The sequence below is a fragment of the Lampris incognitus genome, chromosome 9 (assembly GCF_029633865.1).
Source record: "Lampris incognitus isolate fLamInc1 chromosome 9, fLamInc1.hap2, whole genome shotgun sequence".
Lineage (NCBI taxonomy): Eukaryota > Metazoa > Chordata > Actinopteri > Lampriformes > Lampridae > Lampris > Lampris incognitus.
The window spans coordinates 7,799,735-7,827,574 of record NC_079219.1 but is presented as its reverse complement, the minus strand read 5'-3'; the positions used below and the strand labels follow the sequence as shown (position 1 = coordinate 7,827,574).

Below are 27,840 nucleotides of genomic sequence, written 5' to 3'. Positions count from 1 at the left end.
TCTTCGCCTCTCTTCTGCACTCCCCATTACTTTGGACAGTTGACCCCATGTATTTAAACTCATATGCCTTCGTCACCTCTACTTGCATCCTCACCATTCCACTGTCCTCCCTCTCATTGATGCATATGAAGGGGCATCCTGATATTAAGCACAAATTCAAAACCCCCTGTTTCTTAAAATGAGTTAGTGACTGTCTGTTTTTTATTGAGACTGTATCGAGGTATACAAAAAAGGGGGAAGCTCTACAAGCAGAAAATGCGACACAATCATTACAATATGAATACATCGATGAAATATCACTGATAATAATGGGTTTGATACTGTAAGGTGGCTATTGAAATGGAGATTTTGGGTCTATTCAGATGGGAAGACATGGGTAGTTTCTATTTTTGACATCCTTCTTCCATCCAGAAAACCTGTGGCATGTTTTCTAGCTTTTCTCCCCAGGCAAATTGTGGCCACTTCAGTATTACTTCGGACAGATGCCACTGATTAAAGGAGATTTAAAAAAAACAAAACAGATTAAGGCCAACCTAATCAGAATCAGAATACTTTATTCATCCCCGAGGGGAAAGTGGGTTCTATTACAGACAGTCATGCTATTCTGCCACCCTTATATGCCCTGCATAAGCTGGCAGTCTTAAGTTAGAACAAGCCAGCATTTCTTGTGTTCTTTTGAGGAGGTCGATGGCAGCTGCAGCGGCAGCTAATGACTTTAAGCCATCGTCAACATAGAAATCTCTTTCCACAAATTCTCAGGCATCTGCTTCATACTCTGCCTCACCCTCTCTTGCCGCTTGTTTGAGACCATAAATCGCAACAGCAGGAGAGGGCCTGTTGCCAAAAATATGAACTGTCATCCTAAACTCTATGACATTCTTGCTTTCGTCATTATCCTGATACCAGAAGAATCGCAGGAAGTTTCTGTCCTGTGGTCAGACAACAAAGCAGCGGAACATCTGCTGTATGTCTGTAGTAATAGCCACTGCTTCTTTCCTGAAGCGCATGAGCACTCCAAGGGGGCTGTTGTTGAGGTCGGGATTGGTCAGGAGCGCATCATTGAGAGACACGCCGTCATACGGACAGCTTGAATCAAAGACCACCCTGATCTGGCCTGGCTTTGTTGGGTGGTAGACCCTGAACAGCGGTAAATACCAGCATTCCTCATGCTTCACGAGTGGAGGAGCCACTTCGGCATGGCCTTGCTCCAGTATCTTATCCATAAAGCCAAAGAACTGTGGCTGTCCAACGTGCAAACATCAAAGAATTCTGGTCTCACCAAGGAACGATTACTCTGGTCATCAACGACAGGATACACTTTGATTGCCTTATCTTGCTGAGTCGGAAACACTTTGACGAAACAGATCGTTGAGCAGGTTTTACCACTCAGATTACCTCCACAGACTCCAGTGCAATTGGCTGACACATCTTCTTTGGAAATATCACTCCTCTCCCCGCCATGATCTTCAGTAGGGGTGAGGGCGTTTATAGACTTGGGTGCAGGCCCTAGGTGTAGAGCAGAGTGATGCCTCTCACTGCCGTACTCATTACACTTTACAGACCTTTCGCAATTCCTCGTTAGATGTGTGGTTAATGCTATGCATTTAAAGCAAATGCCATTCTGCTTTAGAAAGGCTTTCCCGTCTTCCAGAGACTTTTCCCTGAACCCTCTGCATTTGTGTAAAGAGTGTGGCTTCTTATGAATTGGACACAGCTTTGCTGGATCAATGTTAGCTTTTTGCATGTCTTCGTCTGATGTTTTATTCAGAGAGATGTCTGTCTTGTGGACTGAGATAGATGTTCTGTTCGCGTTTCTAGGGTGTTCTAGTTTTGTGTGGTCTGCATGGAGAGGGAGAATGAAACTAGGGTCATTGCGCATCTTTGCTTGATCTGATATGAAATCAACAAGGACATAAAATGGAGGAAAGGAGACCCCATGCTGCTTTTTGGACATGTAGCCTAGCATCAGCCATCTCTCTTGTAGATTAAAGGGCAGTTTTTGAACTATGCTGGTTATGCCCCAGGCTGTATCTAAATAGGCAAGACCAGAAAGCACTCCCTCTGATTTTGCTGCTTGAAGCTCCAGCAACAGGTCTCCCAGTTCTCTCAGTTTCTTCCAGTCTTTGTTTGAAATCTTTGGGAAGCTGTCAACTCTTTTGAGTAATGCACTCTCAACAACCTCATGTACCCCAAAGCATTCATCAAGTCGCTGCCAAATCATTTGCAGTCCCTTTTCTGGGTTATAAACATGTACGGCTCTTATCCGTTTTGCTTGTTCTCTTGACTCCTGCACCTAACCACTTAACTAGGAGATCCATCTCTTCTTTAACGGAGGGGTCAAGGCCTATTGTGGTGTTCAAGAATGATGCTTTCCAGGCCCTATTAATTTTCTGGGCGATCATCAAACTGCAGTAGGCCTGTGGCAATAACTTTTCTACGTGCCATGAACCTAACAAGATCAGACATATTCTGATTGTCTCCATAGTGAGCCTGTGGGGTGCTATCAGGAAACTGGGCATGTGTTTTTGGTGAAGGTGGGTGTGGCTTGACCTGTGGGTAAGTCTGAGATTGTGGCACTGGGGTTAGGGCTGGAGGCTGCGCCACACCATTGTGGGGAGTATCTGCAGGTAAGTAACTATGATTCTCAGGTGGCCTGACATGGCTGAAATAAGCGTTGTGCCTCTGTTCTCTAGAGCCTGAATGTTTGTGATGGCCTGGAAGCATTTGCATCAGAGTAGATAACTTGTCTCTCTACGCTGGCTGCGTGTCCTCTAGGGAAATGTGTTTCAACATCATAGGTGGCCTTTGTAGATGGCCTGCTATGGGGAAAGCTACTGTCTGTGTCTAGGCCATGCATTTGGGATGGCACTGGTGGTGGCCTTGGCTCTTCTGATATCATTACTGGGTCTGCCTGAGTGTCAGTCCTTAGTCGGGTCTGCTCTTGAACATAGCCATTGGTTCGCTGAGCAGAATCATGAAGACTGAATCCTACATCACTTTTCAACTCACATTCCGATTCTTTGTCGCACACAAGGGCTGCTACCAATGCTCCGGCCTTTGCAACTGCTGCTGCTGCTGTTTTTTCAGCATTTAGGACATCAGCTTGTATATCTAAGCATACTTTCTCTGCATCCAAGTGTGCTTTTTGCATTTTAATCTGCATTTCCTTTTCTGCATATTTTACTTTAGCTTTGGCCTCTTCAGCCTCTGCAAAGGCTATGGCAGCCGCTGAGCTAGCAGAGGGGCCGCGAGAGTGTTTAGATGTTGCTGACCTGCCAGACCCAGTAATAAAGCGGTTTGGGGATCATGACTTCTGTCCTTCCATAATGTCGTGGAAGCCTGATTGTTAAGCTGGTGTTCTGTTGTAAGCCTCCTTCACTGTTCTATTGTGATGACACTGACCTGCTCTGCTGTATCTCAGCCCGTTAGGAAGCTGTCGTTTCACTATTCTGCCACCCCTATACGCCCTGCATAAGCTGGCAGATAGACAGCTCCTCCTCCAATCACCACGCTGAAGAGGGTGCTTAGTTCCGCTCCGTTTAATGGTTGACTGGAAGTAGGGTAAAACTACAAGAGATACAACACAAGTATACAAAGTTCAACACATCAACAAAAATGACTATGGAATGACATTTGAGTTTCAAGCGTGTTACTGCTATGCAATTTCTAGCACACACTTCATTACTGACCAACTAAGGTGAGTATTTTGGCTAAACTGATGACATCACATCCGGCTAGCTAGCGTTAGCATTCGCTAATAACAGCACATATGAACTCATACAACAAAATACGGACTATTACATCAAGCCAAACTCATGTGACTAACAAATGTGACTTAGACTTGTGTTAGGAAAACTAACATACCGACAGTGCATCCGGCAGCATGAAATGTAGAGGAATATCGATACCGTGAACAAAACGTCGCTAGGCTTTTACCAAGTTTTCTGTTGGCTAGCGCACTTCCTGTGTTATGACGTGGTGCCGGTGACGTCATCAGTGAACAGAAGACTTAGACGGTACACTGACTATACTGACAGCGCACGCGCTCTAGTAAGAAAAAAACTAAAAACTAACAAGATACAAGATAACAAGAAAATAGAAACAAGAAAAACAGAAACAAATAGAAATAAAAGATAAAATAAGAAACAGAAATAAGAAACAAAATATATCAGCAAGCAATGGTGCACAAAACACCCTAGCTACACTGCACTAGTGTAGCACAAAAGAGCACAAACAAAACCGACAAGGTGAAACAAGTCGAAGGGCCAGTAAAGGTTTGTAAAATAATTAACTAGTTTGAAAATATGTTTTTAACAATAGTTTTTCATCAAAAATTGAATCGACGTAAGACTGTATTGTATATTGAGATATACTGAACAGGGATCTCATTTTGCTTGGTTGGTTAGTTGGTGGGCCAGTAGGGGGCAGTCTTCCCTGTGGTCCTAATAAAAACAACAAAGATCAAATCCCAATGCCCCACAGTGCAGTAATGGGAACACTGCTGTAGAAGAGACGCCGTCCTCCGGTGAGGTGTTAAACCAACGTCCTGACTCACTGTAGTCATTAAAGATCCCACGGCACTTATCACAAAGAGTAGGGGGTCACCCGGTGTCCCGGCATAATTTCCAACTTGGCTCTCTCCACCTGGCCACCTATTCACCCCCCCCCCCCCGTGTAATTTGCTCTATTATAACTCCCTCTCCACCTCAAGCTGATGCGTGGTGAGCGTTCTGGTGCAAAATGGCTGCCGTGCATCACCCAGGTGGGTGCTACACATTGGTGGTGGTTGAAGTGAGTCACCCCCTTCAATGGGAAGCGCTTTGAGTGTCAAGATAAAGCGCTCTATACATGTAACCCATCCATCCATCGTCATCATTTGCTGTTATCATATTCAGCAGAGGTACGTGCCACGAAGGTCTCGTACCTTCAACGTGTGCGACTCACATTCTCCACACCTTGGCCAGCGTTTGTCCAAGCGAGGACAAGGGCAGCTTCCCAGATAGCAAAACCGCTGTGGCCCGGACCCGTCCCACACCCGACACTTTCATCCGGCCCGCATACCGCGTGGAATGATGGCACTTGGGCGGTCCGCTCCTGTCTGCCAGATCGGGGCCAGAACCGAGCCATAGCAATGCTGCATGTGCCACATATTTGCCAAAGGTGGCCCATATTTGTTTTGTGATATTTCGACCATATTCACCATTTACCACACGGGGCCACTTCAGGGTCACATCCAGATCACATGCTGCCCAGAGCACCGCATCTTTGCCACAAAAGGCCCACATTTGATTTGGCATATTTGGGCCATATTTGCTATTTTACATGTGGGCCACTTCAGGCTCACATCCATGTTGTCAGGGCTAGAAGAAGGTCATCAGTGCCGCATCGTTGCCTGAAGTGGCCTACATCCGGATGCTTTCTGGGTTGCATTCACCCTTTCTCTTGTCCTCTCTAAGTCACACGGCTATGCCAAGCCACAAAACTGAGAAGGGGATTCTGGCCCTCCAGTCAACGGCCCCTCTTCAGTAGTCTATATCTAGTTACTTTCCTTCATATTTTTAACTTACGCTACTTACGCAACACAAACCGAATCTATTTGCGCTTGCCAAATGTCCTAGAGAGTAACCGGGGCAAATGTGTGATCTTAGGCTATACAAATAAAACTGACGTGACTTGACTTAATGGGTGCACTGTTTCACACACCTCCGCAGAAACGCAGACTTGTCACGCGCTCTTGTGGTGCAGATCCGACGCTCCGTTTCCAGTGGCTCTCCGCTGGCAGAGGCTGCAACAGGAACATTTATGAAAGGAGAGAAAAAAACAAACGATAAAGGTACATTTGTAGAAGTCGGTGCAGGAGAGAAACAGTTCTGTGCAAAATCTCTTTTTCCAAGTTGTTAGATGTGATGTGCTCACATACCATTAGTGTGTGTGTTGATACTCCCGGGCTCTTTTTTTTTCCCTTGATTTGGAAACGCCTCGGCGAAAAAGGATAAATTTACAGTAGTGTGAAAATTACATTGAAGATGTCGCACACTGTATAATCTTGTTCTGAGAAGGCATGCAACACCTTGGCCAACGAGCGCCATTACTGCAATAATTGACCCGTGTTGCAGTGAGTCCACTGCAGTGTTATCCAAGAAAACGTCCTTAAAAATGTACAAAAATGTCCTAAGGCCCACTGAGGGAATGAGGCCATTTTTGCTGGGGCACTTTTACAAAGGTTTGGCTTGTTGACTCAAGTGTCTTAACAATGGGCCTTTTTGTGATTGCCATTGTTCTATCAAGCACAACTCTCCTCGCCCGCACCTGTCCGCTGGGTTTGGTTTTTTTTTGTGTGTGTGTGTGTGTGTATAACCTCCAGTGGAAAGTGTGATTCCTTGCCAAAACAACGGCTCACACTGTTGAGCAATGGCTTCTGGGCATGAGAGTTCGGGACCCACATGATACCGACCTACAAATGCATCGTGTACAGTGAGCATTCAAATGGCAACTTGTTCACTGACTTGCACATAGTGCAACTATTGATCACAAAGCCCCAGCGCCGGTTAACATCAACACAAAAGAGAGTCGAGCGTTCCCATTGCTCGCCCCAACCAAAGCACTGTTTTCCTGCAGGGTTCATCAGAACACCAAATTTGACGAGCAGTTTGCCCTTTGTCGTACTGTATTATGGCTCTTGAGTGTAATGGTAAATCACATTAGGTGAGGTTGACAACCTTGTTGTCAGTCACAGCTGAAGGATACTTGTGTGACTACCCTGCGTACACCAACTCATCTGATCGTTCCTCTACACGTGTGGTGAGACCAAGCTGGGAGAGGCCGGGGCCGTACGCACGATGGGAGACCTGTTCAACTCGCTATCAAGTTTCAGACCGAAACCACTATTTATCTGTGTTTATTTGTCAAGGCTTAAGTCAGCACTTGCAAATACCCGGAAACTACCGCCGTACTGTTGAGGCTGTGAAAGCAAAAAAAAAAAAAAACTCTACTGGTTTTGCCTGTGCACTGTTGGTTCACCGACCATTCAGAGCGATCCCGACTATATACTGCATCTTTGGCAATGAATGCTTGTCACTCGGTAGTACCCCAGTAATCTGATTTAACACCAGCAAGCAATAAGGTATGCCCCAGATCATCTTGCTTCCATGTTTAATGCATTATGACATGACAGAATCAGCCGTCCCTGAAGCAAAATTAAAAGTTCAGCGACATAATCCTCATCCCAAGAGATTTACAAGCAGTTTTACAATGAAGTGAAGCCTTTTAAAGGTGCCTAATAGGCCATTAGGTCTTATAGACTTAAGCACAAGCATATATATATATATACATACATATATATGCACCCATACACATACAACAGCTTAACAAGTCTACTCCAATACATTTATTACCGCGGCAGTGAAACAAAAGAATTCAAATCAAGATCCCTAACCTAAACATGAGTCACAAACTGTAATAGAAAATACGAGATAGGAGGACAGTGACAAAATAACATAATGCAATGTAACAATTTGGAAGTACAGAAGAAAGGTGCATTTTGTCGTCTCGTCAACTGTTTTAGGGCAAACAATATCAAACTTTTTGGTCATTTGAGTGCACATCCACAAAATGAGGCCAGATCAGGGCAAATAAAAGATGTCAAATAAATGTATTGAGAATAGGAAAGCGAACAGTTGGATATATCAATTTCCCTACTTATATATAAGTGAGGGCAGTTGTCATAGTTTCTTGGTAACACTTTACAATAAGGGATTAATGAACATTAGCTAATGAAGTAAGAAGCATTCCAACAGTTAATCAATACAATAATAAGTGTTAAGTAACTGTTAACAAATGTCTCTTATTATGATTTATTAAGTGTTTACAGGTACTATCGGTAAATGAACACCAATAGTAAATTACTAGACACATTAGTTAACTGTTAATTAACTGTCGTTAATGCTTATTACTGCATTAACTAATGTTTATTAATGTACCCTTATTGTAAATTGTGACCAGTTTCTTTAACCAGACCTATGTACTCTGGCATACAGTGCAGCACATTTAACTTGCAGTTGCAGCATAAACACAAAAGATGTTATGGTCCCATTAATAGCTGCAGTGGTCATAAACCCTGGCCATGGAGAGGACTTGCACAAACATTTCTTAAAAAATTCTTACCAGCTGATTTTAGCCATCATTTAAGGTCTTGATAATGTATTAACAGTGTAAGGCTCTCCAGAAACAGGGACAGAGACCACTGCAATAGTGTTAGTCTGTGAGCCGCTCAGTCTGTGGGTGGTTGGCTGTCCCTCAGTTCCCAGCTGGCTTCTCTAGCAGAGACTTAAGATGGGCATGTATGGGTTGGCACACATCCTGGTAGGCCTGAGGAGTCAGGTGGAGGTAATCGTACATGTCTTGGTGGGAGATGCTACCGTCAGAGTGGACAAAGCCCGAATCCACGTTGAGGAAAGAGGCATGGGGAAGAGACGACAATGCCTCCTCAACCAGCTGGTTGACCTGGGCATTCCGCTCCCGCAGGCGGTTGGGCAGCTTCCCCCTGGGCAGCAGTCCCTGGGGAATAGATGCACAGACACAGTGACCATCCTAAACTCTGGACATAAGGAGGGTGCGAAATGTGGGGCTGTGCTGTAAGTATTTGAATGCACTTTATGTCGGCACTTGCCTGTGCCGTGCACTGTACGTCCGTTACTACACTATAATGAATGTAAATTTCCCTTGGGACAAATAGAGTCATCTGGAATCTTGAAACAGCAGAGTCAGATGTTGAAATTGTCTGCTACCGTAGCACATTGTGCCCAGACTTTCATCGATAACTACTTCATTGTTACAAAAAACAAAGGCTCCTGTTCGCCGTCTTCGACAAACATCTTGTTGTCTTGTGGTCAAGACAAGATGTTTGCCTGATGACGACCTAATGATGTCAAAACATTGTCTAACAAATTCGTTTGCAAGTGAAGAAGACTGTGTGGGAGCCTTTTTGTGTTATTGTGATTGACTGATCGCCTTCTCTTACACACCTGTCTTCCTACTCAGGTGCGCAAAAAGCGCCACTGTTTATTATTCCAAAAACAGCATCGAAGTTACTGAACTTTCATGAGAGGACTACAGGAGGGATAACAAACCAGAACAAGGGTGTTGGCATGGGGCAGCTTGTTCTTGATGACTTGGACAATGGCCAGGATTCCTTCACAGATCTGTTCTGCAGTGTGACCATGATTATTAGTGCCTACCCACAGCACTACAACCTGAACAGAACAGAAAGAAAACTGAAATAAATAAGACGATCTCATTCATTTATAGTTTCAGTTGAGTGCTGTGGGGTTTTAAACCTTGCCGTCTTGAACAAACGGGGGTCAGTCGATTATCAAGATGTAACACACTTCAGTAACTTAAGATGATATAGGCCGGGTGATGTTCTCCGATTTTGGCATAAATCTACCTTCGGGCTGATGTTATCTAGCTCCCCATTACTCAGTCTCCATAGTACATGTTGTGTTGCGTCACCACCAATCCCAAAGTTGAGGGCGTGAAGAGGGGAAAACAGCTCCCGCCACACCTGCAGACAAAGCATGCCAACATCGTGCCATCAGTATGTTGCAGCCATGCGTAGTGTCTTCCAGAAATGTCAAGATGCCCGAAGCAATTCACAACGTCTTTGATTCTCCATGAGGAAATAACCATTCAGCCATTCGTAATTGAGCCCCCAAACATGCACACCCACACCCACACTCACACAACCACACCCACACACAAAACCTGAACTAAGAGTTACCTACACCAAACTGATGCATGAGCTGGACAAGGGAATCCCCAACAAATAGGACATCAGGCTCTTTGTCTTTACTATCAGACACGAAGCGGTTGTGCTAAAGAGAGAAAAATAATTAAAATATATATAGATATACACATTTCCATTACCAAATTTAAGGTGCATTTTTGGGGGGGGGGGGGGACATGTTGTTCTGCAAGCATCACCGTGCAGCATTACGCAGCGACTCCCAAGCGAGCCTAGATAACACAGCCCGACTTGGGACGTCAGCACAGCCAATTGAGTGACGTGCATTTTAACCGAGGCGGCCCAAGCGACACGGCGGGGCTTCCCGGAACAACGCTACCAAACACGCACCAACGACATCCAGCGTCCATCTCCTTGGGCGTCCTCGCACGGGGTGGGTGTGGCGGCGGGGTTGGAGTCTCCTGCACTCATCACTTGTCTGTGCTGAGGAAACAGGCTCGTTGGCGTATCTGCTGTCAGTACACAAACAAACAAACAAATAAACAAATAGGGTGGGGGTGGGTGGAGGGGGTCTCGAAAACAGCACAGTGGTAAACTGCTTATATGCTAAAATCAGCACGGGCGACCATAACAACCCGCGGAACCGCCGCACGGCAGCAGCGCGAGCTAGCGTGTCACGCGTAATTAGCGCAGACGGCGAGGCGATGTCATTAGCTCGCGGCACCGCGTGCACGTCAAACGACGCGACCCTCGCTACCGTCGCGAAACGAACGCGTCCGCACCGTCGGACGAAGCGTTAACGCGCCGCGAAAATACCTTGATTTGCGCGATGCTCCGATTCAGTTTCCGGAAGTAGAATTTCGCCACAGTCGAATCCACCCTCGGCCAGCGTGGGTGGGGGACACGTGTTCGTATTGCGCTTTCGGAGGCTGTTTTGGGGAACGGGTGGCGGCTGTCCGGCGCGTCAGTCGGCTTGGGAAGCGAGAAACGTCCGCGTAACGTCAAAAGCGTCCGCGTAGGCTTGTCAACGTTAAAATGTGTACTCGATCACAAACGCTCACCACCCCCCCGCCAGGCGGGAGTGGACTCGCCCGGCGTGCTGCGTTCGTGCGGGTGAAAGCTGCGGGGAACTAAACGCGTCGTCGTCCGCGCGTTGCCGAGCGACGCGGCGTTTAATTAGAAGCAGGAAACAACTGTAACTTTTTTGGGGGGGGGGCTGGGCGACGACCCGATACTGGGAAGATACAAAGTATCGACTACCGGCTTTGTCTTTTCAATCTGGTTGTGACACGTTCGAAGCCGTTTATTCCCCGCGCAGGCTCAATCGCCGCCCCCCCCCCGCCTCCTGTTAATCAAGGCGCACCTGGTGACGTCAACGTTACGCGCCTTGAGCAATAACCCGTTGGCGTGATTGTTGCGCAGGTGCGCCTTGGGCTGCGCACAGTAAAGGGCCTCTCTAAAATGCGCAGCTTTATCGCGCAGCGCAAAGCCGCGGGTGTCGCAAGCTTGGGGGGAGCGTGCAGGGATGTCCTCCAGAGCTGTTGCCCGTGAACTGGGCGTTCGTCTCTCCACCATAAGCCGTTGGCCAGTATACCCAACCGGCCTCACAACCGCAGACCAGCAGGTCCAGAAAGTAAAAGTCCAAACCGTGTATTTGCCCTACTCGTGCACCACACCAGCAGATTCTAGTCAACGCTCCTCAACTAGGTAGGGGAGACTAGTTCATGAAATCGGCTGGTTTAGTAACATGGTTGGAGCAAATACACGGTTTGCACATTTACTTTCTAGACCTGGTTTTTACACCTCTGGTTACACCACGCCGGCCCAGCACCCCCACACCGGGCATCTTCACCTGCAAGATGGTCTGAGACCAGCCACCCGGACGGCTGATGCAACGGTTGGTTTGCATAACCAGAGAATTTCTGCGCATGTTTTGGGGGCTCAATGGCTGAATAGTTATTTCCTCATGGAGAATCAAAGACGTTGTGAATTGCCTCGGACATCTTGACATTTCTGGAAGACACTACGCATGGCTGCAACATACTGATGGCACGATGTTGGCATGCTTTGTCTGCAGGTGTGGCGGGAGCTGTTTTCCCCTCCTCACGCCCTCAACTTTGGGATTGGTGGTGACGCAACACAACATGTGCTATGGAGACTGAGTAATGGGGAGCTAGATAACATCAGCCCGAAGGTAGATTTATGCCAAAATCGGAGAACATCACCCGGCCTATATCATCTTAAGTTGCTGAAGTGTGTTACATCTTGATAATCGACTGACCCCCGTTTGTTCAAGACGGCAAGGTTTAAAACCCACAGCACTCAAGTGAAACTATAAACGAATGGGATCGTCTTATTTACTTCAGTTTTCTTTCTGTTCTGTTCAGGTTGTAGTGCTGTGGGTAGGCACTAATAATCATGGTCACACTGCAGAACAGATCTGTGAAGGAATCCTGGCCATTGTCCAAGTCATCAAGAACAAGCTGCCCCATGCCAACACCCTTGTTCTGGTTTGTTATCCCTCCTGTAGTCCTCTCATGAAATTTCAGTAACTTCGATGCTGTTTTTGGAATAATAAACAGGAGCGCTTTTTGCACACCTGAGTAGGAAGACAGGTGTGTAAGAGAAGGCGATCAGTCAATCACAATAAAACAAAAGCTCCCACACAGTCTTCTTCACTTGCAAACGAATTTATTAGACAACGTCTTGACCTCATTAGGTCGTCATCAGTGCACGGCGCAGGCAAGTGCCGACATAAAGTGCATTCAAATACTTACAACACAGCCCCACATTTCGCACCCTCCTTATGTCCAGAGTTTAGGATGGTCGCTGTGTCTGTGCATCTATTCCCCAGGGACTGCTGCCCAGGGGGAAGCTGCCCAACCGCCTGCGGGAGCGGAATGCCCAGGTCAACCAGCTGGTTGAGGAGGCATTGTCGTCTCTTCCCCATGCCTCTTTCCTCAACGTGGATTCTGGCTTCGTCCACTCTGACGGTAGCATCTCCCACCGAGACATGTACGATTACCTCCACCTGACTCCTCAGGCCTACCAGGATGTGTGCCAACCCATACATGCCCATCTTAAGTCTCTGCTAGAGAAGCCAGCTGGGAACTGAGGGACAGCCAACCACCCGCAGACTGAGCGGCTCACAGACTAACACTATTGCAGTGGTCTCTGTCCCTGTTTCTGGAGAGCCTTACACTGTGTTCATACATTATCAAATGTATGAACATTATCAAGGCCCATGAAATGTTTGTGCAAGTCCTCTCCATGGCCAGGGTTTATGACCACTGCAGCTATCAATGGGACCATAACATCTTTTGTGTTTATGCTGCAACTGCAAGTTAAATGTGCTGCACTGTACGCCAGAGTACATAGGTCCGGTTAAAGAAACTGGTCACAATTTACAATAAGGGTACATTAATAAACATTAGTTAATGCAGTAATAAGCATTAAAGGACAGTTAATTAACAGTTAACTAATGTGTCTAGTAATTTACTATTGGTGTTAATTTACTGATAGTTTATGGTACTATCAGTAAATCATTTACTGGTGGTACCTGTAAACACTTAATAAATGATAATAAGAGGCATTTGTTAACAGTTACTTAACGCTTATTATTGTACTGATTAACTGTTGGAATGCTTCTTACTTCATTAGCTAATGTTCATTAATCCCTTCTTGTTAAGTGTTACCAAGAAACTATGACAACTGCCCTCACTTATATACAGTGCTGCTTGAAAGTATGTGAACCCCTTGAGCAGTTTAGATGTTTCTGTTGTTTTACCCTGATTTTCTTATTTTATCATCACCAGTTTTTATGTATGAAATGTCAGATATATGTTTATCAGTTGCATCTACTTGTTTAGTGGGACTTGTTTTAGTAGCCCAAAAACTACATGAAACATGGAATTAGGGTATGTGCAAATGTAAGTGAACCCTCAGCTGCATTGGTTAAGTCAAGCAGGTAACAGACTCGGGTGAAACACATTTGGGTGCTTAATTAATCATTTAAGCAGACCAATGAAAGGAGACATCCTTGGGAAAGGGTTTGGCCTGCACTAATTAAAAGAGAGAGGAAACCAACCAAACCACTGTGGTCCCATATAAATCAACAATGCCGAGAGCAAAGGAGATATCCGAGGACATGAAGAAGAGGGTAGTGACAGCCCATCAGTCTGGGGAGGGCTATAAGACCATCTCCAAAAGATTCCAGCTCCATCCATCCACTGTAAGACACATAATTTACAAATGCAGGGCCTTCAACATGACAGCAACTCTGCCTAGAAGTGGACGCCCATCAAAACTATCACCCAGAAGCACCAGAAAAATAATAAATCAGGTAAAGGCCAACCCACACATCACCTCTAGAGAGTTGCAGACCTCTCTGGTAGCATCTGGGACAAATGTGCATGCGTCTACAATCAGACAGAAATTGAATAGCCATGACATTCATGGGAGGGTTGCTAGAAGGAATCCTCTGCTCTCAAAAAAGAACAAAGCTGCCCGTTTCAACTTTGCCAGAGAGCACTTGGACAAACCAGAAGCCTTCTGGAAGTCCATTCTCTGAACAGACGAGTCCAAAATAGAATTATTTGGTCACAATCAAAACCAACATGTTTGGAGAAAAGCCAACACTGCATATGAAGAAAAGAACCTCCTCCCAACAGTGAAGCATGGTGGTGGAAATGTGAAGGTCTGGGGCTGCTTTTCTGCTTCTGGACCTGGACGACTCCATATTATCCAAGGAACCATGAATTCTCCGGCATATCAACAAATTCTTGACCAGAATCTCCTGCCATCAGTCAGGGAGTTGAAGCTGGGACGAAAATGGATTGTGCAACAAGACAATGACCCAAAGCATTCCAGCAAAACTACAAAGGAATGGCTTCAGAGAAAGAGGATTCGCACTCTGGATTGGCCCAGTCAAAGTCCGGACCTTAATCCAATTGAAATGTTGTGGCGAGACCTGAAGAAGTTGGCACATACCAGATGTCCCTCCAACCTCTCTCAACTGGCGGAGTTCTGCAAGGAGGAGTGGGCAAAAAGCCCCATAAGCAGATGCGAGAGACTGGTTAGTGGTTACAGAAGACGTTTGGTTGAAGTAATGGCCTCAAAAGGAGGAGCCACAAGCTACTAATACAAGGGTTCACATACTTCTGCACATATTAAATTTTCAGTTTTTGTGAAATAAACCACCTTTGTTGAATTAAATAATGAAAATATATCTTTTTTGTGTGTGTGTCCATTATTTGGAAGGTGTGCTTTACACATTGGGATTTAGATGTATGTGTAATAAGCTTATTTTAATGTTTTTTACAAAAACAGTGACCCTGTCTGGAGGGTTCACAAACTTTCAAGCAGCACTGTATAAGTAGGGAAACTGATATATCCAACTGTTCGCTTTCCTGTTCTCAATACGTTTATTTGACATCTTTTTATTTGCCCTGATCTGGCCTCATTTTGTGGTTGTGCACCCAAATGACCAAAAAGTGTGATATTGTTTGCCCTAAAACAGTTTACGAGACGACAAAAGACACCTTTCTCCTGTACTCCCAAGTTGTTACATTGCATTATGTTATTTTGTCACTGTCCTCCTCTCTCGTATTTTCTATTAGTTTGTGACTTGTGTTTAGCGCAGGGATCTTGATTTGCATAATTTTTTCGTGTCGCTGCCACGTTAACAAACGTATTGGAGCAGACTTGTTAAGCTGTAGCATGTGCGTAATTAGCACAGATGGCGAAGCGATGTCATTAGCTCACGGCACCGTGTGCACATTAAACGACGCAATCCTCGTTAATGTCTCAAAATGAACTCGTCCGCATTATCGGACAAAGCGTTAACACGCCACTAAAACACCTTGACTGTGCGATCCTCCGATTCAGTTTCCGGAAGTAAAACGTCGCCACAGTCGAATCCACCCTCGGCCAGCATGGGTGGGGGACACGTGTTCGTATTGCGCTTTCAAAGGTTGTTTTGGGGAACAGGTGGCGGTTGTCTGGCGTGTCAGTCGGCTGAAAAGCAAGAAATATCCACGTAACGTCAAAAGCGTCCGCGTAGACTTGTCAACGTTAAAATGTGTACTCGATCACAAACGCTCACCCCCCCCTACACGGCGGGAGTGGACTCGCCCGGCGTGCCGCGTTCGTGCGGGTGAAAGCTGCGGGGAACTACACGCGTCGTCGTCCGCGCGTTGCCGAGCGACGCGGCGTTTAATTAGAAGCAGGAAACTGTAACTTTTTTTGGGGGGGCTGGGCGACGACCCGATACCGGGAAGATACAAAGTATCGACTACCGGCTTTGTCTTTTCAGTCTCGTTGTGACACGTTCGAAGCCGTTTATTCCCCGCGCAGGCTCAATCGCCGTTCCCCCCCCCCCGCCTGTTAATCAGGGCGCACCTGGTGACGTTAGCTAATTGGTTAGCCAGAGCTAGCCGCGCTCAAGTAAGTCCACCAAACAAACGGCATTTCTTTATTTTCAGTTCGTTTTAACACGTCTTTTTTTTTTTACATCGAGACGCAATACGGTGACGTTACAGTAAATGCAAGTGCGCGGGTTAAAAGGAAGATAAGTGGGGCACTGCCCGAGTTGGTTAATTAGCCAGGGAAATGTGCTCCATGATTGTGTGTATTACCAGGAACCTCCGGCCACTGTTTAATTCCTGCAGACTCCACAATAACACAACTATATGTTGTCATTGCAGCCTTGTCGTCCAGCATGAGCCACCCGCCAGGCGCGGCGTCGTCAGACCGGCAGCGCGCCTCGCACGTTCTCCGCATGCTCCGCAAGGCAACCAAAACAGACGGCAACCCAGTCGCACCATCGGCCACAAACTGCGCCTGCGCCGTCCACTGCGACAAGGTGGGTAGACGGCGCAAGCGCAGAAGCTTGAAGACACGCAAGGAGAGGAGCCACGCGAGGGGCGGCGGGTGTGGAGCCGCCGATTGCAGACCATGTGACCAACGCCAGCGCGGTAAAGGGAAGAACCCTTCCCGCAACCGCTGCCGAAGCAGCGCGCCTCCTCTGAGGGGAGGCGGACTGTTGCCGCCGATGTTTCGCTTTGCCAAAGAGCCCAGCATAATCACAGACGGGCGCCTCGTTGGACACCACGGCTTATTCAATCACGAAGTGAAGTCTCTGGATGTCAAACGCCACCGGAGCGAGCCGAGGGAGCGAGACCTGCCCGCGCATCGTGCGGCGCAGGAGAGTGACGTGGCTGCTGGACGTGCCCAGCCGGCCTCTCGCCTCTCTTCTTCTCGGCCAAGCTGCGGCGCTGCTGTTGAGCACGCCGATGAGAATGTGTTAACGCATAAGAACGCAGACCCGTCCACGTGTATTACAAACACCAAGGAAGTTTGCCAAGAGAGCGAGAACCCGGTCCGTCAATCTTATAGCCAGGCCTCAGACATGACACCGGGGCAAAGATCACCGCGCCGAGGTGATGTTTCGTCTGACGGCGATGACGTCATCGCCTTACGTACACGCGGACCTCCAAAAGAAATGACGCCCAAGAGCGAGAAGGGGAACTCGCTCGCGTTGGAGAGGGAAAGAGGGTCACTGCTGACCTCTAGTGGAGACACAGAAAACGTGAAGCCGTTGAAAAAGAGGGTAAAGGGTCTGTTCGATTCCCATACTCCAGAGCACACCCCCAAGAACCAAGGGCCTCCAAAACACCCAGCACAGCCTTGTAGTCCTAGCCCAAACTTACCTCAGCTCTCCAGCTCTCCCATCGCTGGAACTAGTGAAGGCCATGACGCCCAGCAGCAGGGAAGTGGTCTAGATTGCCTGTCTAACTCAGTTGGTGCAGTGGCGGTCCGTTTGTGTAATTCTCTCCAGCTTCCACTGCTGAGCAGGAGAAATTTAGTGGCAGAGAGCAGGGGGAGGCTGCTGCAGGCAATGCAAAAAAGACACGGACCCCTACTTCAGGAGAACCTTCTCAAGGTGAAGCGACGCCTCAGCTTTGGCCCTGGCCCAAGAGCAGAGCAGGATAAGGAACAACCGACATTTGATACAGATGACGTCTGGCCCACAGGTAGCATTTCATGGTCTTTAAACTCTTATTCACAATATAATATGATAAATAGTGATTTGCAGCGGTTGTGGTGATTGAAGGATATTTTGCTTTCTCAAGTGGCCTTTGTAAAGGCTTGAGTGTGCAGTCCATCATTTGATATTCTGTCCACTTCCCAATGAGATCTTTGCCGCTTTTCACTGTAGTCAATAAATTGATGTGCCAAGGCCAACAGAATAGATTTATTACACCCAAAGCATATTTCCATGTGAATGGACAAAAAAAAAAAATCATCTTTTATTTTATATTAATCCACAACCACTGATCACATCCATGTCATAGTTTTTGTGTGTAATGGCTGCTAGAGAGAATATTGTACACACTTTCTGCCATTTAAAACTGCTTTTATCCTACTTTTAGAAACATTCAGTACTGCGCTTGCAATTAGCATTGTGGGCCAGACATATTTTGACACCCAGAAAGCACCTGTCAAAAGGAGGAAGGAGCAGTGCGTCTTCGGCTGGATGTCCACACCACAGCTAAACACGAACCTGAACAAGGTGAGAGCCAGGATTTAAACTTCCTGTCAGCAGTTTAACCAAATGCACTCAAAATGGCTATTTGTGATTTGGCACAGCTCTTTTTTTTGCGGCACGGTGGCCCAGTGGTTAGCGCTGTTGCCTCACAGCAAGAAGGTCCTGGGTTCAAACCCCAGGGTTGTCTAACCTTGGGGTGGGGGGGGGGGGTCATACCAGGTCGTCCTCTGTGTGGAGTTTGCATGTTCTCCCCATGTCTGCGGTGGGTTTCCTCCGGGTGCTCCGGTTTCCCCCACCGTCAAAAAGACATGCATGTTAGGGTTAATACTCCTGTCTGTCCCCCTGACCCAGGCATGGCAAGACGAACTGGACTTGGTCCCCGGGCACTGCACGGCGGCTGCCCACTGCTCCTAGCTACACAGCTAGGATGGGTTAAATGCAGAGCGTAATTTCCCCACGGGGATCAATAAAGTATCTCAAAATCAAAACAATCTGGGGAGTGGAGGAGGGCTTGAGTTTACTTTGTTTCAGTCACTACCACACAGCAACGCCTCCCGAGGTGTCCTTGTTTTATTATGCTTCAGGAAAGGCAAAGTATGATGCCAGAACCCCTTTCATCACTTTGCTGACTCTTTCTGCCGGGCCACAGCACAGTCCAATCGTTTAGCCCTTTAAAAAGAAAAAATCATGATATATACGTCCCCTTTTCTGAAATAGGAAGTTCACAGTCCACATGGGCCGCGTTTCAGCCCAGCAAGAAGATTCAGCAAAATTATAATTTGTGTTTTTACGTTTTTTGAACTGAAAATATGTTTGCATAGGCTTAGGGTGGTGGAACTGAATGCTGTCTTGATAACTTCAACAACAACAAAAACGAGACATACGCTGCTTTGATGGAGAAAATCTCTTGTTTTTCTCACGTCCTGTGGGAAACGCACATTATAATCCCCTTTGCATTGCCTACGTCATATTGGGGCATCAAAGACAGCAAGGCCCGTGTGATGTGTCAGTGACAGACGTGGGGTCCAGCGTGTTAGACCAATAAAATACGAGGTTGAGTAGAAAGGTGACATGCCAGTGTTGGCCAACTAAACCCTCTGGATAGCCTCGTGAGAAGCTGGGGCGAGGTGTTCTGCTACAACACTGCAACCTCCAGTCTAACCCACACCGCCATCACTCTCCATTCACACCCCTTTTTTTCCTCACTTGCTGTTTAAAATATTTTGCTGCTGTTGATTTGATTTTGGATCTTTTTTGTGAAGGCTTTGGAATGGATGATGAGCCCTGTTCAGGAGACTGGTGTGGAGACCGATGTTTTGGATGACTGGCTGAGACCTGGTTCTTCCTCTCAGTTAAGTATGAACGTTCTGCAGCCCTTAAGAGCTTCATCACCCGTCCGCTTGTTTGCTTCCTCTCCCAAAACACACTGGGGAGTGCAAGCCTCCCCACCGCAGCCCTTTGACAATACAGCCAATAAGACAAGAGAGTCATTTAGGTTGAATTGTTTCAATGCCGGCTTTTTGAACCAGACTCAAGTTGGGAGAGGAAGAAGCAGTTGGCCTCAACATATTGACAGCCGCAGGGGGAGTTTCCTGCACAACTCCGCACGGCTGCCGCATGTAGACGCAGCAGATGCAAGACACGTCTTTCAAGAGCGAGAAATAGAAAGGTTGTCATTTGAAAAAGACAGGCACTCTGTTGGTCCTACCCCCGCTCACTTTTTTCAGGGGAGAACCCAGTTCTGCCCTTCCAACCATATCAGTCTCTCTCCCACAAGCTCCCTCCTCAGGCCCCGCCACACTGACTTGATTCATTACCCCCCATCTTGCATGCTGGAGCGAGGCCATTCACCTGCTATTCCTTCCTTCTCTAGCCCCGAGCACTGGTGCTTCCCCCCAATGAGACTTTACTAATGTATGAGGAGGCTTTACACAGAGGCGTGTATCCTGTTGCTGAGCTGCTAATTCAGAATTCGTAACACCAAGATATGTTCACACCCAGTGACATTTATTGCGTATCCTTCCATACACTATAATCAATGTGACAGTCATTGGTTTATTTTGAGTTGTCTTGTATTCACTTCTTAAGTTCAAGTTGGGACAAAACAAAAAACAAAAAACGATTATGTACAGTATTGTGTGGATTTCTGTAGCACATTTTAACACATATACCTGTACATTTACCATGTTTATCACAGAGGTACCATAATGAGAAATTTCATTGCAGAGCACAAGTCCTAACTAGGAATACTGTCGTATGAGCCCTCTCAATTTTATTTACAACCTTTCAGCAAACAATTCCTTTTCATTTTGTTTTGTTTTGTGGGCTTGTAGAATGTAAAGAAATGCACCGAATGCAATGCTAACCCTGACATGGAATAAAGACATTGGTTTGAGATTGCCTTTTCACTCATGGGTAATTGTAGTTTTTTGATCTTGGGGTATCGTTTTGAGAGCATTTCCCTGTCATAGCAACATTTCCGTGATATGTTCCTTTGACCCCATATTATTGACCCTTTTTTTTACATTGAGAAACAACGAATACAGAAATCATAAATCACAGCGCCCCAACAGAAGTCAGGATGATTTGTTACAAAATCTAAAAGAGTTTCTCTAGCTAAAAAACTGTTCAAAATTCTACCCTTTTTAAGGTATTAAGTAATATTCTTCGTCTGGTGTTTGATCCACAAAAGGTTCTTTTTCCTCTCTGTCTGCAATGATACAACCCTCATTTCTATCCAATTCTTCTTCTACCTCAAGTCTGCTCCCTCTCCTCAGTGCCTTCCTCAGGTGGTTCCAGAACAGGTCTTGGGCCTTGGCTGGGTCATTACATTCTGGGTCAGGCCATTGCAGATATGTCTTCTTTAACATGACCTTCCTCATTCGGTGGTAGGAGGATATTTGCCTCTCAGGAATAGGTTCAAGAAACACGAGCAGGAGTACGTCACGGTGCTCGTCAAAGAGTCTGTAACTGGCCAGTTGTATCTCCAGAGAGCACCATTCGCTTCGCAGGAAATTCCTGCTCACCACGCAGATGGTCTTGCGGCTGCTGTACACAGCGGAAACTATATTGTCCACAATATCTCGACCCAGCTCGAAATCCCTGTGATGCAGGCAAAGTTTGAAGGAGGAGACGTTTCCTTCCAGGTTGGGCAACAGCTGGTCTAGAACCCAGTGCTCATCGGAGGAGTTATAGGAGATAAATGCATCGTATTTGCAATTTTCTTCTTCCTCCCTGAGTCTGTGCCACTTTTCACTAAACCAGGAGCGGAACACGTAATAGCCGTACTTCATTTTCCAGTATAACTTGGTGTAAAATATAGGAATGACTGTGAGCAGAACAATAACGGCAGCCGTGCTGAAAAACAGATACTTCCCTAGGTCTAGGTAACAAACGTTGGTGTCAAAGTTAAAGAACTTTTTATAGCTGTATTGGCACGGCAGACTGTGCAGATACACTACCTGAACGTCCTTGTTATTTACGGTCCAGTTCTGCAGGTTACTGTTTTGGCAGGTGCAGCTCAGAGGAGTGTTGCGTATGTCGAGGTAGCGGAGTTTAGGGAGAGCCTCCAGGGCCTCTACAGCAATAGTCTGCATCACGTTGTGGTTGAGCTGCAACACGCTCAGATTTGTAAGATTCCCGAAAACCTCCTTCGAGAAATTTTGTATGCCCATGTTTTCCACGATCAATTTGCTTACATTTCTCAGGTTTTTAAAGACCCCAGGCTTTAGTTGCACCACCCCGACACAGGAGTTATCCAGTGTGAGGAAACGCAAGCCCTTAAGGTCGTCAAAGGCATCGGTCGCAAGATAAGCGATGCGGTTGTCGGTAAGGTAAAGCGATTGCAAGGCATGGAGGCCCCTAAAGAAAGCATGCGGCAAAAAAGTGATTCCATGTGGCCTTTGTCCATCCAATTTTAGATTCCTGAGCTTGCTGAGATTCATAAATGGAGAACTAGTACCCTGCGAGGTGAAGCGAATTTGATTCCGTTGTAGGTCCAACACCTGTAGTGTAGTTTGGAACGCATAGTACTGTTTGCTGTTAATCTCTTTGAGGTTGTTTCCGTCCAGATAGAGATTGGCCAGACTTGTAAGTCCATCGAGGCCAGACGGATCAAAATGAGTGATCTTATTTCCTCCAAGGTCCAAAGTAGTCAGACGGGTGAGATTGAGGAATGTCCCGTTGAATATGACGGCGATCCGGTTGTTGCGTAAGTTAAGTGTTTGCAGGTTGTACAGATCTTCGAAGCTGTCCTCAAACAAATCACTTAAAAGGTTGTTGTCCAAGCGTAGCGTTTCAAGATGCGTTAGCCCTTTCAGTGCTTTCCGATCGAGGAATGCAATCGTGTTTATGTTGAGTTTTAGCGTTGTGATTTTTGGTGTGTGATAGAAAGCGTGGGGCTTAACTGAAAGAATGCGATTGTAGCGGAAGCTCAGCTCTCTCAGACTTTGGAAGGGAGGTGTCTTTTGTCCATTACAGGCCTTAAGATACACGAGGTGGTTGTGCTCTACATTGAGGGTTTGTATTTGTCTCTGTCCTATGAGAAAGGAAAGACAACTTACGGCTTTCATTCTGTTAAGAGAGAGATCCAAGGCTCCTGTGATTTGAGGACAACGAGACAGTGTGTGGTTTTCTAAAACCTCGATCTTATTGTCGGTCAGCAGCAACTTTTTCATCCATTTCACCTTTGTCTTTAGCAATCCGCATAGGTTCACTAGCGAACGGCTGTTATTGAGGTCTGTGCCAGAGAAGTCAATGTGACTGGCTCTAATGTTGCTTACACTCAAAAGCTCTGATATATTCACGCGGATCGAACGCATGCGTAGATATATTATTTGTCTCAAGTCTAACCCTTTAAAGGCCATCGATGGGAGCTGAAAGTTGTATGAGAGATCCAGCACCCGGACGTACATGAGGAAGGTAGGCGCACAACCCAATGTGTACAACTTATTTTTACATAGATACAAACGGAGGAGGGATTTGGGCAGTGAACTGTTAACATGAGCGAGGGATGTTAAATTGTTAGAGCAAAGATCCAGTACCGCCAAATTCTTCAAGTGTGACACAGACTGAGCCACCCCAGAGAAATTAGCCAGAAGGTTTAGCCGTAGTATTAATGTGGTGAGATTAGTGACGTCGGCGAAAATGCTCACAGGGAGCTGCTTTAGTCGGTTATTCGTCAGTGAAAGAAAAGTGAGGTTCTGGAGGTCCCTAAACAGCAACGGGTGGAGCTCCGATATGTTGTTTGAGGTCAGGTTTAGACTCTTGAGACAATGCAGGCTTTGGAAAGCGAGTCCGTCAACGGTACTTAAGTGGCTTAAGGACATTTCAAGGATTTCAAGCTGTGGAAGGTGGACAAAGGAGCTGTTGGGTACGTGCCAGATATAATTTTTGGAGATTTTGAGGTTGGTGGCAGAGTGTGGCAGGTCACCGATGATTTTAGATATGTTCTTCTCCTTTCGTATGACACAGCTGAATTTTGTATGGGTTGAGTTTGCGTCTTCTATGCAGTTTTCAAAGCTGTAGCCACTAATAATTTGGACAACGCTAAGCGCAACAGCTAGCGACATTAGCTGTTGACCCGCCATTTCCTCCAGTTAGAATTTCTTTATAGAGAAGAAAATCCTATGTGGGTAACACGGCCAGGCTTTGTCCTTATGATGATTTGGAAGGTGTGTTGGATTTGCGTGCATGCCAAACTTCTTGGCTGTTCGTCAGTGAAGATTTGTTGTCACACAGGAACCTAATGGCAGGTGGAAAAGAAAAAAACAAATAGTACATGATTAATAAGAAGTTAGTGGTGCAATTTTAAGTCAGGCGGAGAGCAAGTATTGAATGCTCTGTTACCATTAGTTGCACATGCATATTTTGCGTGCGGGGTAATACACAAATCACATCTGCTGTCTGACACTTCCACATACGTACATGTATCACACTGATAAAAGTAAAAACAAGCATGTTATCTCGTGGCCTCTGTTTTCCACACCGTTCTGAGTTGATAATGGGAAAGATAGAAAGTGAAACCATCATTCTCAAAACCTTTATTCTAGTATACATTTGATAAGAGATGGTGGCGGTGGGGCGTCTGGGTAGCGTAGCGGACTATTCTGTTGCCTACCAACACGGGGATCGCCGGTTCGAATCCCCGCGTTACCTCCGACTTGGTCGGGCGTCCCTACAGACACAATTGTCCGTGTCTGCGGGTGGGAGGCTGGATGTGGGTGTGTGTCCTGGTCGCTGCACTAGCGCCTCCTCTGGTCGGTCGGGTCGCCTGTTCCGGGGGGGAGGGGGAACTGGGGGGAATACTGTGATCCTCCCCCTGGCGAAACTCCTCACTGTCAGGTGAAAAGAAGCGGCTGGCGACTCCACATGTGTCGGAGGAGACATGTGGTAGTCTGCAGCCCTCCCCGGATCGGCAGAGGGGGATGGAGCTCGGAAGAGTGGGGTAATTGGCCAGGTACAATTGGGGAGAAAAGGGTGGGGGGGCAAAAAGAAAAGATGGTGGCAGTAAGGAAAAATTAGTTCCTTGAGTTCAGGACCTTCATTTTGATGTTATTCTTAAAGGTGAGAATGCATACACTACAATGCAGCAGAAGTGAGGGGTAATTTTTGCTGACGTTTGTGTTGCACTAATCGGAGAACCAAATCCCACTTCTCAGTTTTTAGACGGCTTTTAGTTGAGGCCTCGTTAGGAATCAGTACTGTAACAACCCGGTGTGAAAACTTGCACGTAGGTTTACTGCATCTGCTCCGATCCCAGAAATGTAAACCTCCTCGTGGCAAGGATGAACCGGTTCCTCTTCTGTCATGTTTTTCAGATCCCTTTTTTTTGTTGTTGGTTATTTTCTGTATGTTCCTCATCTTCGTCTGTTTGTTTCACTTCACTACAAAATCATTTGATGTGCCCGTGTATGTGCTAGATCGGCACCGAGGAACAAAATCGGTTGTCGTATGGAAAATATTTTGGGCGCCACTGGTTCAGAAGCCGCTAAGCACTTGAGAAGACCTTTCTGAAACTTCCTTTCCAAAGGGCAGAGGTCAGAGGTGCTATTAGCGGAGAGAAACTGATAATCCAAAACTACTTTGGAAAAATACACGAGGATTCTCATGAGGCATATGGACATTTTGATAAAAGTGGTATCCTAATATCCAGTCTTTAACAGTTATTTAACATGGTGTTGTTTTGTTGTTCTATGTTAAGTACACCGAGACAGCCACAAAACCGGAGCCAAGTTTCACATATGTGCAAACCTACTAAGCCAGTAAACATGATTCTGATTCTGGTTTCATATCACTTCCTCAATCTTCACAGTGACAAAACCAAGGTCCTCCTAATAGGTATCCAGTCTACTTGGGCTAAACCTGATTGTTTTTCTCTGACTATTCTATAGTTCCTCCATCGCCAGGGGCCAATAGCACGTGGGAGGATCACACTACCCCCCCCCCCCCCAAATAGACACCCGACCGACCAGAGGAGGCGCTAGTGCAGCGACCAGGACACATACCCACATCCGGCTTCCCATCCGCAGACACGGCCGACTGTGTCTGTAGGGACGCCCGACCAAGCCGGAGGTAACGCGGGAGGTCGAACCGGCGATCCCCGTGTCGGTAGGCAACCCAATAGACCGCTACGCTACCTGGGCGCCCCTAACTTAACCCCTAACCTTAACTTAACTTAGCCCCTAACCTGCTCCTCACCTTTAAGGCGCTTAATAAGTTAGCTCCTTCGTGTCCTTCCGGACTCCTTCATACCCGCATGCCCTCCCAGATCCTCTTCTTCTGCTCTCCAACTCACTACGCCACCGGCCCGCTTGACTACCATGGGGTCTAGAGCCTTCAGTCATTCTGCCCCCCCCCCCCCCGCACCTATGGAGCTCTCTCCCACAAGACATTCACGACTTTGACTCTCTTTCAACCTTCACGTCCCATCTCAAAACGCACCCCTTTCCAAACTGGCGTGTTCAGTGTGACCTACGCCTCGCTGAGTTTTGTGCAGATGGTGATTTTATACTGAGCTGTTGTGTTAACTTCTTGTTGTCTACCCTGCTCTGTTGTGATTTTATGCTTCTCATACAGGGCTGCTTGTTTCTTACGGTGGTCTGTAAGGTGCCCCTGAGTGCTCTGAAAGGCGCCCACAAGTAAAATGTATCATTATTATTATTATCATTATTATCATCATTATTATCATTATTATCATCATTATTATCATTATTATCATTATTATTATTATTATCATTATTATCATCATTATTATTATTATTATTATTATTATCATCATTATTATAATTATCATTATTATTATCATCATTATTATTATTATTATTATCATTATTATTATGAAAGTGTAGAGCTGTTTACTTTGCCATGTTATGGTAGTCAAATGGGGACATGGATTACCGGGTTAAAAGAGCATGGCAGCCACTGACGCCGTGAAAAGCATTTCCCCAATCCCTCGTTATTTTCAAGCGTCGTGACATTTGGAACAAAGCGGAAGGGGAAAAAAAATGGAATTTCTAACAACCGCTTTTCTAAAGAAAATGAAAAAGTATCGTGTGAGATCAAAGATCAGAATCGTATATTATTGCCAAGTACGAGAACATACAAGGGATCTGGCCTCGGTACGTTTGTACAAGAGAGAAAGCTTAACAGGAAATAGAAAATACAAAAGACCAACAGAACAATGAAGATGTGCTTTTGTTTTCAAGGCCCTTTTATGTTCTTGTTTTCTTCTTCAGATCACTTCCTTAAGAAAAAGAATATGTCGTCTATAACGTCCCAGTCCAAAGCGTCCCTTAAGTCATACTTTGGGTTAATTGCAGATATGAAGGCAATTTACATTTTGTACTAACACACTGTATAATCCATTCGCTCATTACATTTGCCACAGCGGTCTTACCGGCTTGAAGCGGCTGCTCCATTTCATCCTGTCGCAGAAAAATGTCTTCTTGTGCCCACTTTCTTGATTTTTAGGATATAGAAAGAGGAACATGGGCAGGGAACTGCTACCATTTCGTTTACAAGGAAATCCAAACCTTTATGCAATAAACTGCAAGAGCCCTTCTTCTTCTTCTTCTTCTTCTTCTTCTTTCGGCTTGTACCCTGTTTCCCAGGGGTCGCCACGGCAGATTCGACAGTTTGCATCAGTACCCTGTGAGGGCAGAGCAGCGATGGCGGTCGTGTCCATCCGCATAATGAGCTGGTAAAATGTTACGTCGGACGCCCTTCCTGACACAACCACTAAACCCTATGGACGGGGGCACAGGTGAAGCCCATGCCTGTCACCATACAAATAAACTGCAAGATCCCAAAGTGCCAAAAAAAAAGATTTTATTGAAACAGCGTAGTTCAAAAAGCTGCGGACCGCATTTTTATGAGCATAGAAAAACACACTCACACACTTTATAGAAGAAACAAATATGGTTTTGAGTGGAAAGCAGCATAGTTGCAATCCCCGAAATAAATAAGATGTGCTGTGATGCGCTGGGGAACTTGAGCAAAAGGCAAAGTCACAACTTCCTCATTCTTACTGCATGTCTGCACTGATTGCTGA

At 46.2% G+C, this 27,840-nt stretch overlaps 4 protein-coding genes across 7 annotated transcripts; 2 read left to right on the top strand and 2 right to left on the bottom strand.

Moving 5' to 3' along the window:
* Positions 1–7,135: 7,135 nt before the first annotated feature.
* Positions 7,136–10,695, bottom strand: pafah1b3 (platelet-activating factor acetylhydrolase, isoform Ib, gamma subunit). 3 transcript variants are annotated; one of them, XM_056286158.1, is made up of 6 exons: positions 10,559–10,695; positions 10,133–10,254; positions 9,783–9,872; positions 9,446–9,562; positions 9,129–9,251; positions 7,136–8,556 (listed from the first exon to the last, which is right to left on the bottom strand). In XM_056286158.1, the coding sequence occupies exons 2-6, from the start codon at positions 10,211–10,213 to the stop codon at positions 8,296–8,298; spliced, it is 672 nt and encodes a 223-aa protein (XP_056142133.1). In that variant the 5' UTR covers positions 10,214–10,254; positions 10,559–10,695; the 3' UTR covers positions 7,136–8,295. The 3 variants fall into 3 exon arrangements, with proteins under 3 accessions (XP_056142133.1, XP_056142135.1, XP_056142136.1); XM_056286160.1 differs by having other exon boundaries at positions 10,133–10,251; positions 10,559–10,585; XM_056286161.1 differs by having other exon boundaries at positions 10,133–10,259; positions 10,560–10,576.
* Positions 10,696–11,410: 715 nt separating this feature from the next.
* Positions 11,411–12,941, top strand: LOC130118434 (platelet-activating factor acetylhydrolase IB subunit alpha1-like). Its single transcript, XM_056286879.1, has 4 exons — positions 11,411–11,639; positions 11,820–11,936; positions 12,130–12,252; positions 12,597–12,941. Exons 1-4 carry the CDS (start codon positions 11,490–11,492, stop codon positions 12,855–12,857), a joined length of 651 nt encoding a protein of 216 aa, XP_056142854.1. The 5' UTR covers positions 11,411–11,489; the 3' UTR covers positions 12,858–12,941.
* Positions 12,942–16,229: 3,288 nt separating this feature from the next.
* Positions 16,230–27,557, top strand: si:dkey-250k15.4 (uncharacterized). Of its 2 annotated transcripts, XM_056285870.1 has the most exons (4): positions 16,230–17,775; positions 18,175–18,314; positions 19,553–19,641; positions 27,401–27,557. In XM_056285870.1, the coding sequence occupies exons 1-4, from the start codon at positions 16,461–16,463 to the stop codon at positions 27,480–27,482; spliced, it is 1,626 nt and encodes a 541-aa protein (XP_056141845.1). In that variant the 5' UTR covers positions 16,230–16,460; the 3' UTR covers positions 27,483–27,557. The 2 variants fall into 2 exon arrangements, with proteins under 2 accessions (XP_056141845.1, XP_056141844.1); XM_056285869.1 differs by lacking the exon at positions 27,401–27,557 and having other exon boundaries at positions 19,553–20,235.
* Positions 20,919–23,881, bottom strand: tlr21 (toll-like receptor 21). Its single transcript, XM_056285868.1, has one exon. The coding sequence runs from the start codon at positions 23,876–23,878 to the stop codon at positions 20,936–20,938; it is 2,943 nt and encodes a 980-aa protein (XP_056141843.1). The 5' UTR covers positions 23,879–23,881; the 3' UTR covers positions 20,919–20,935.
* Positions 27,558–27,840: the final 283 nt, after the last annotated feature.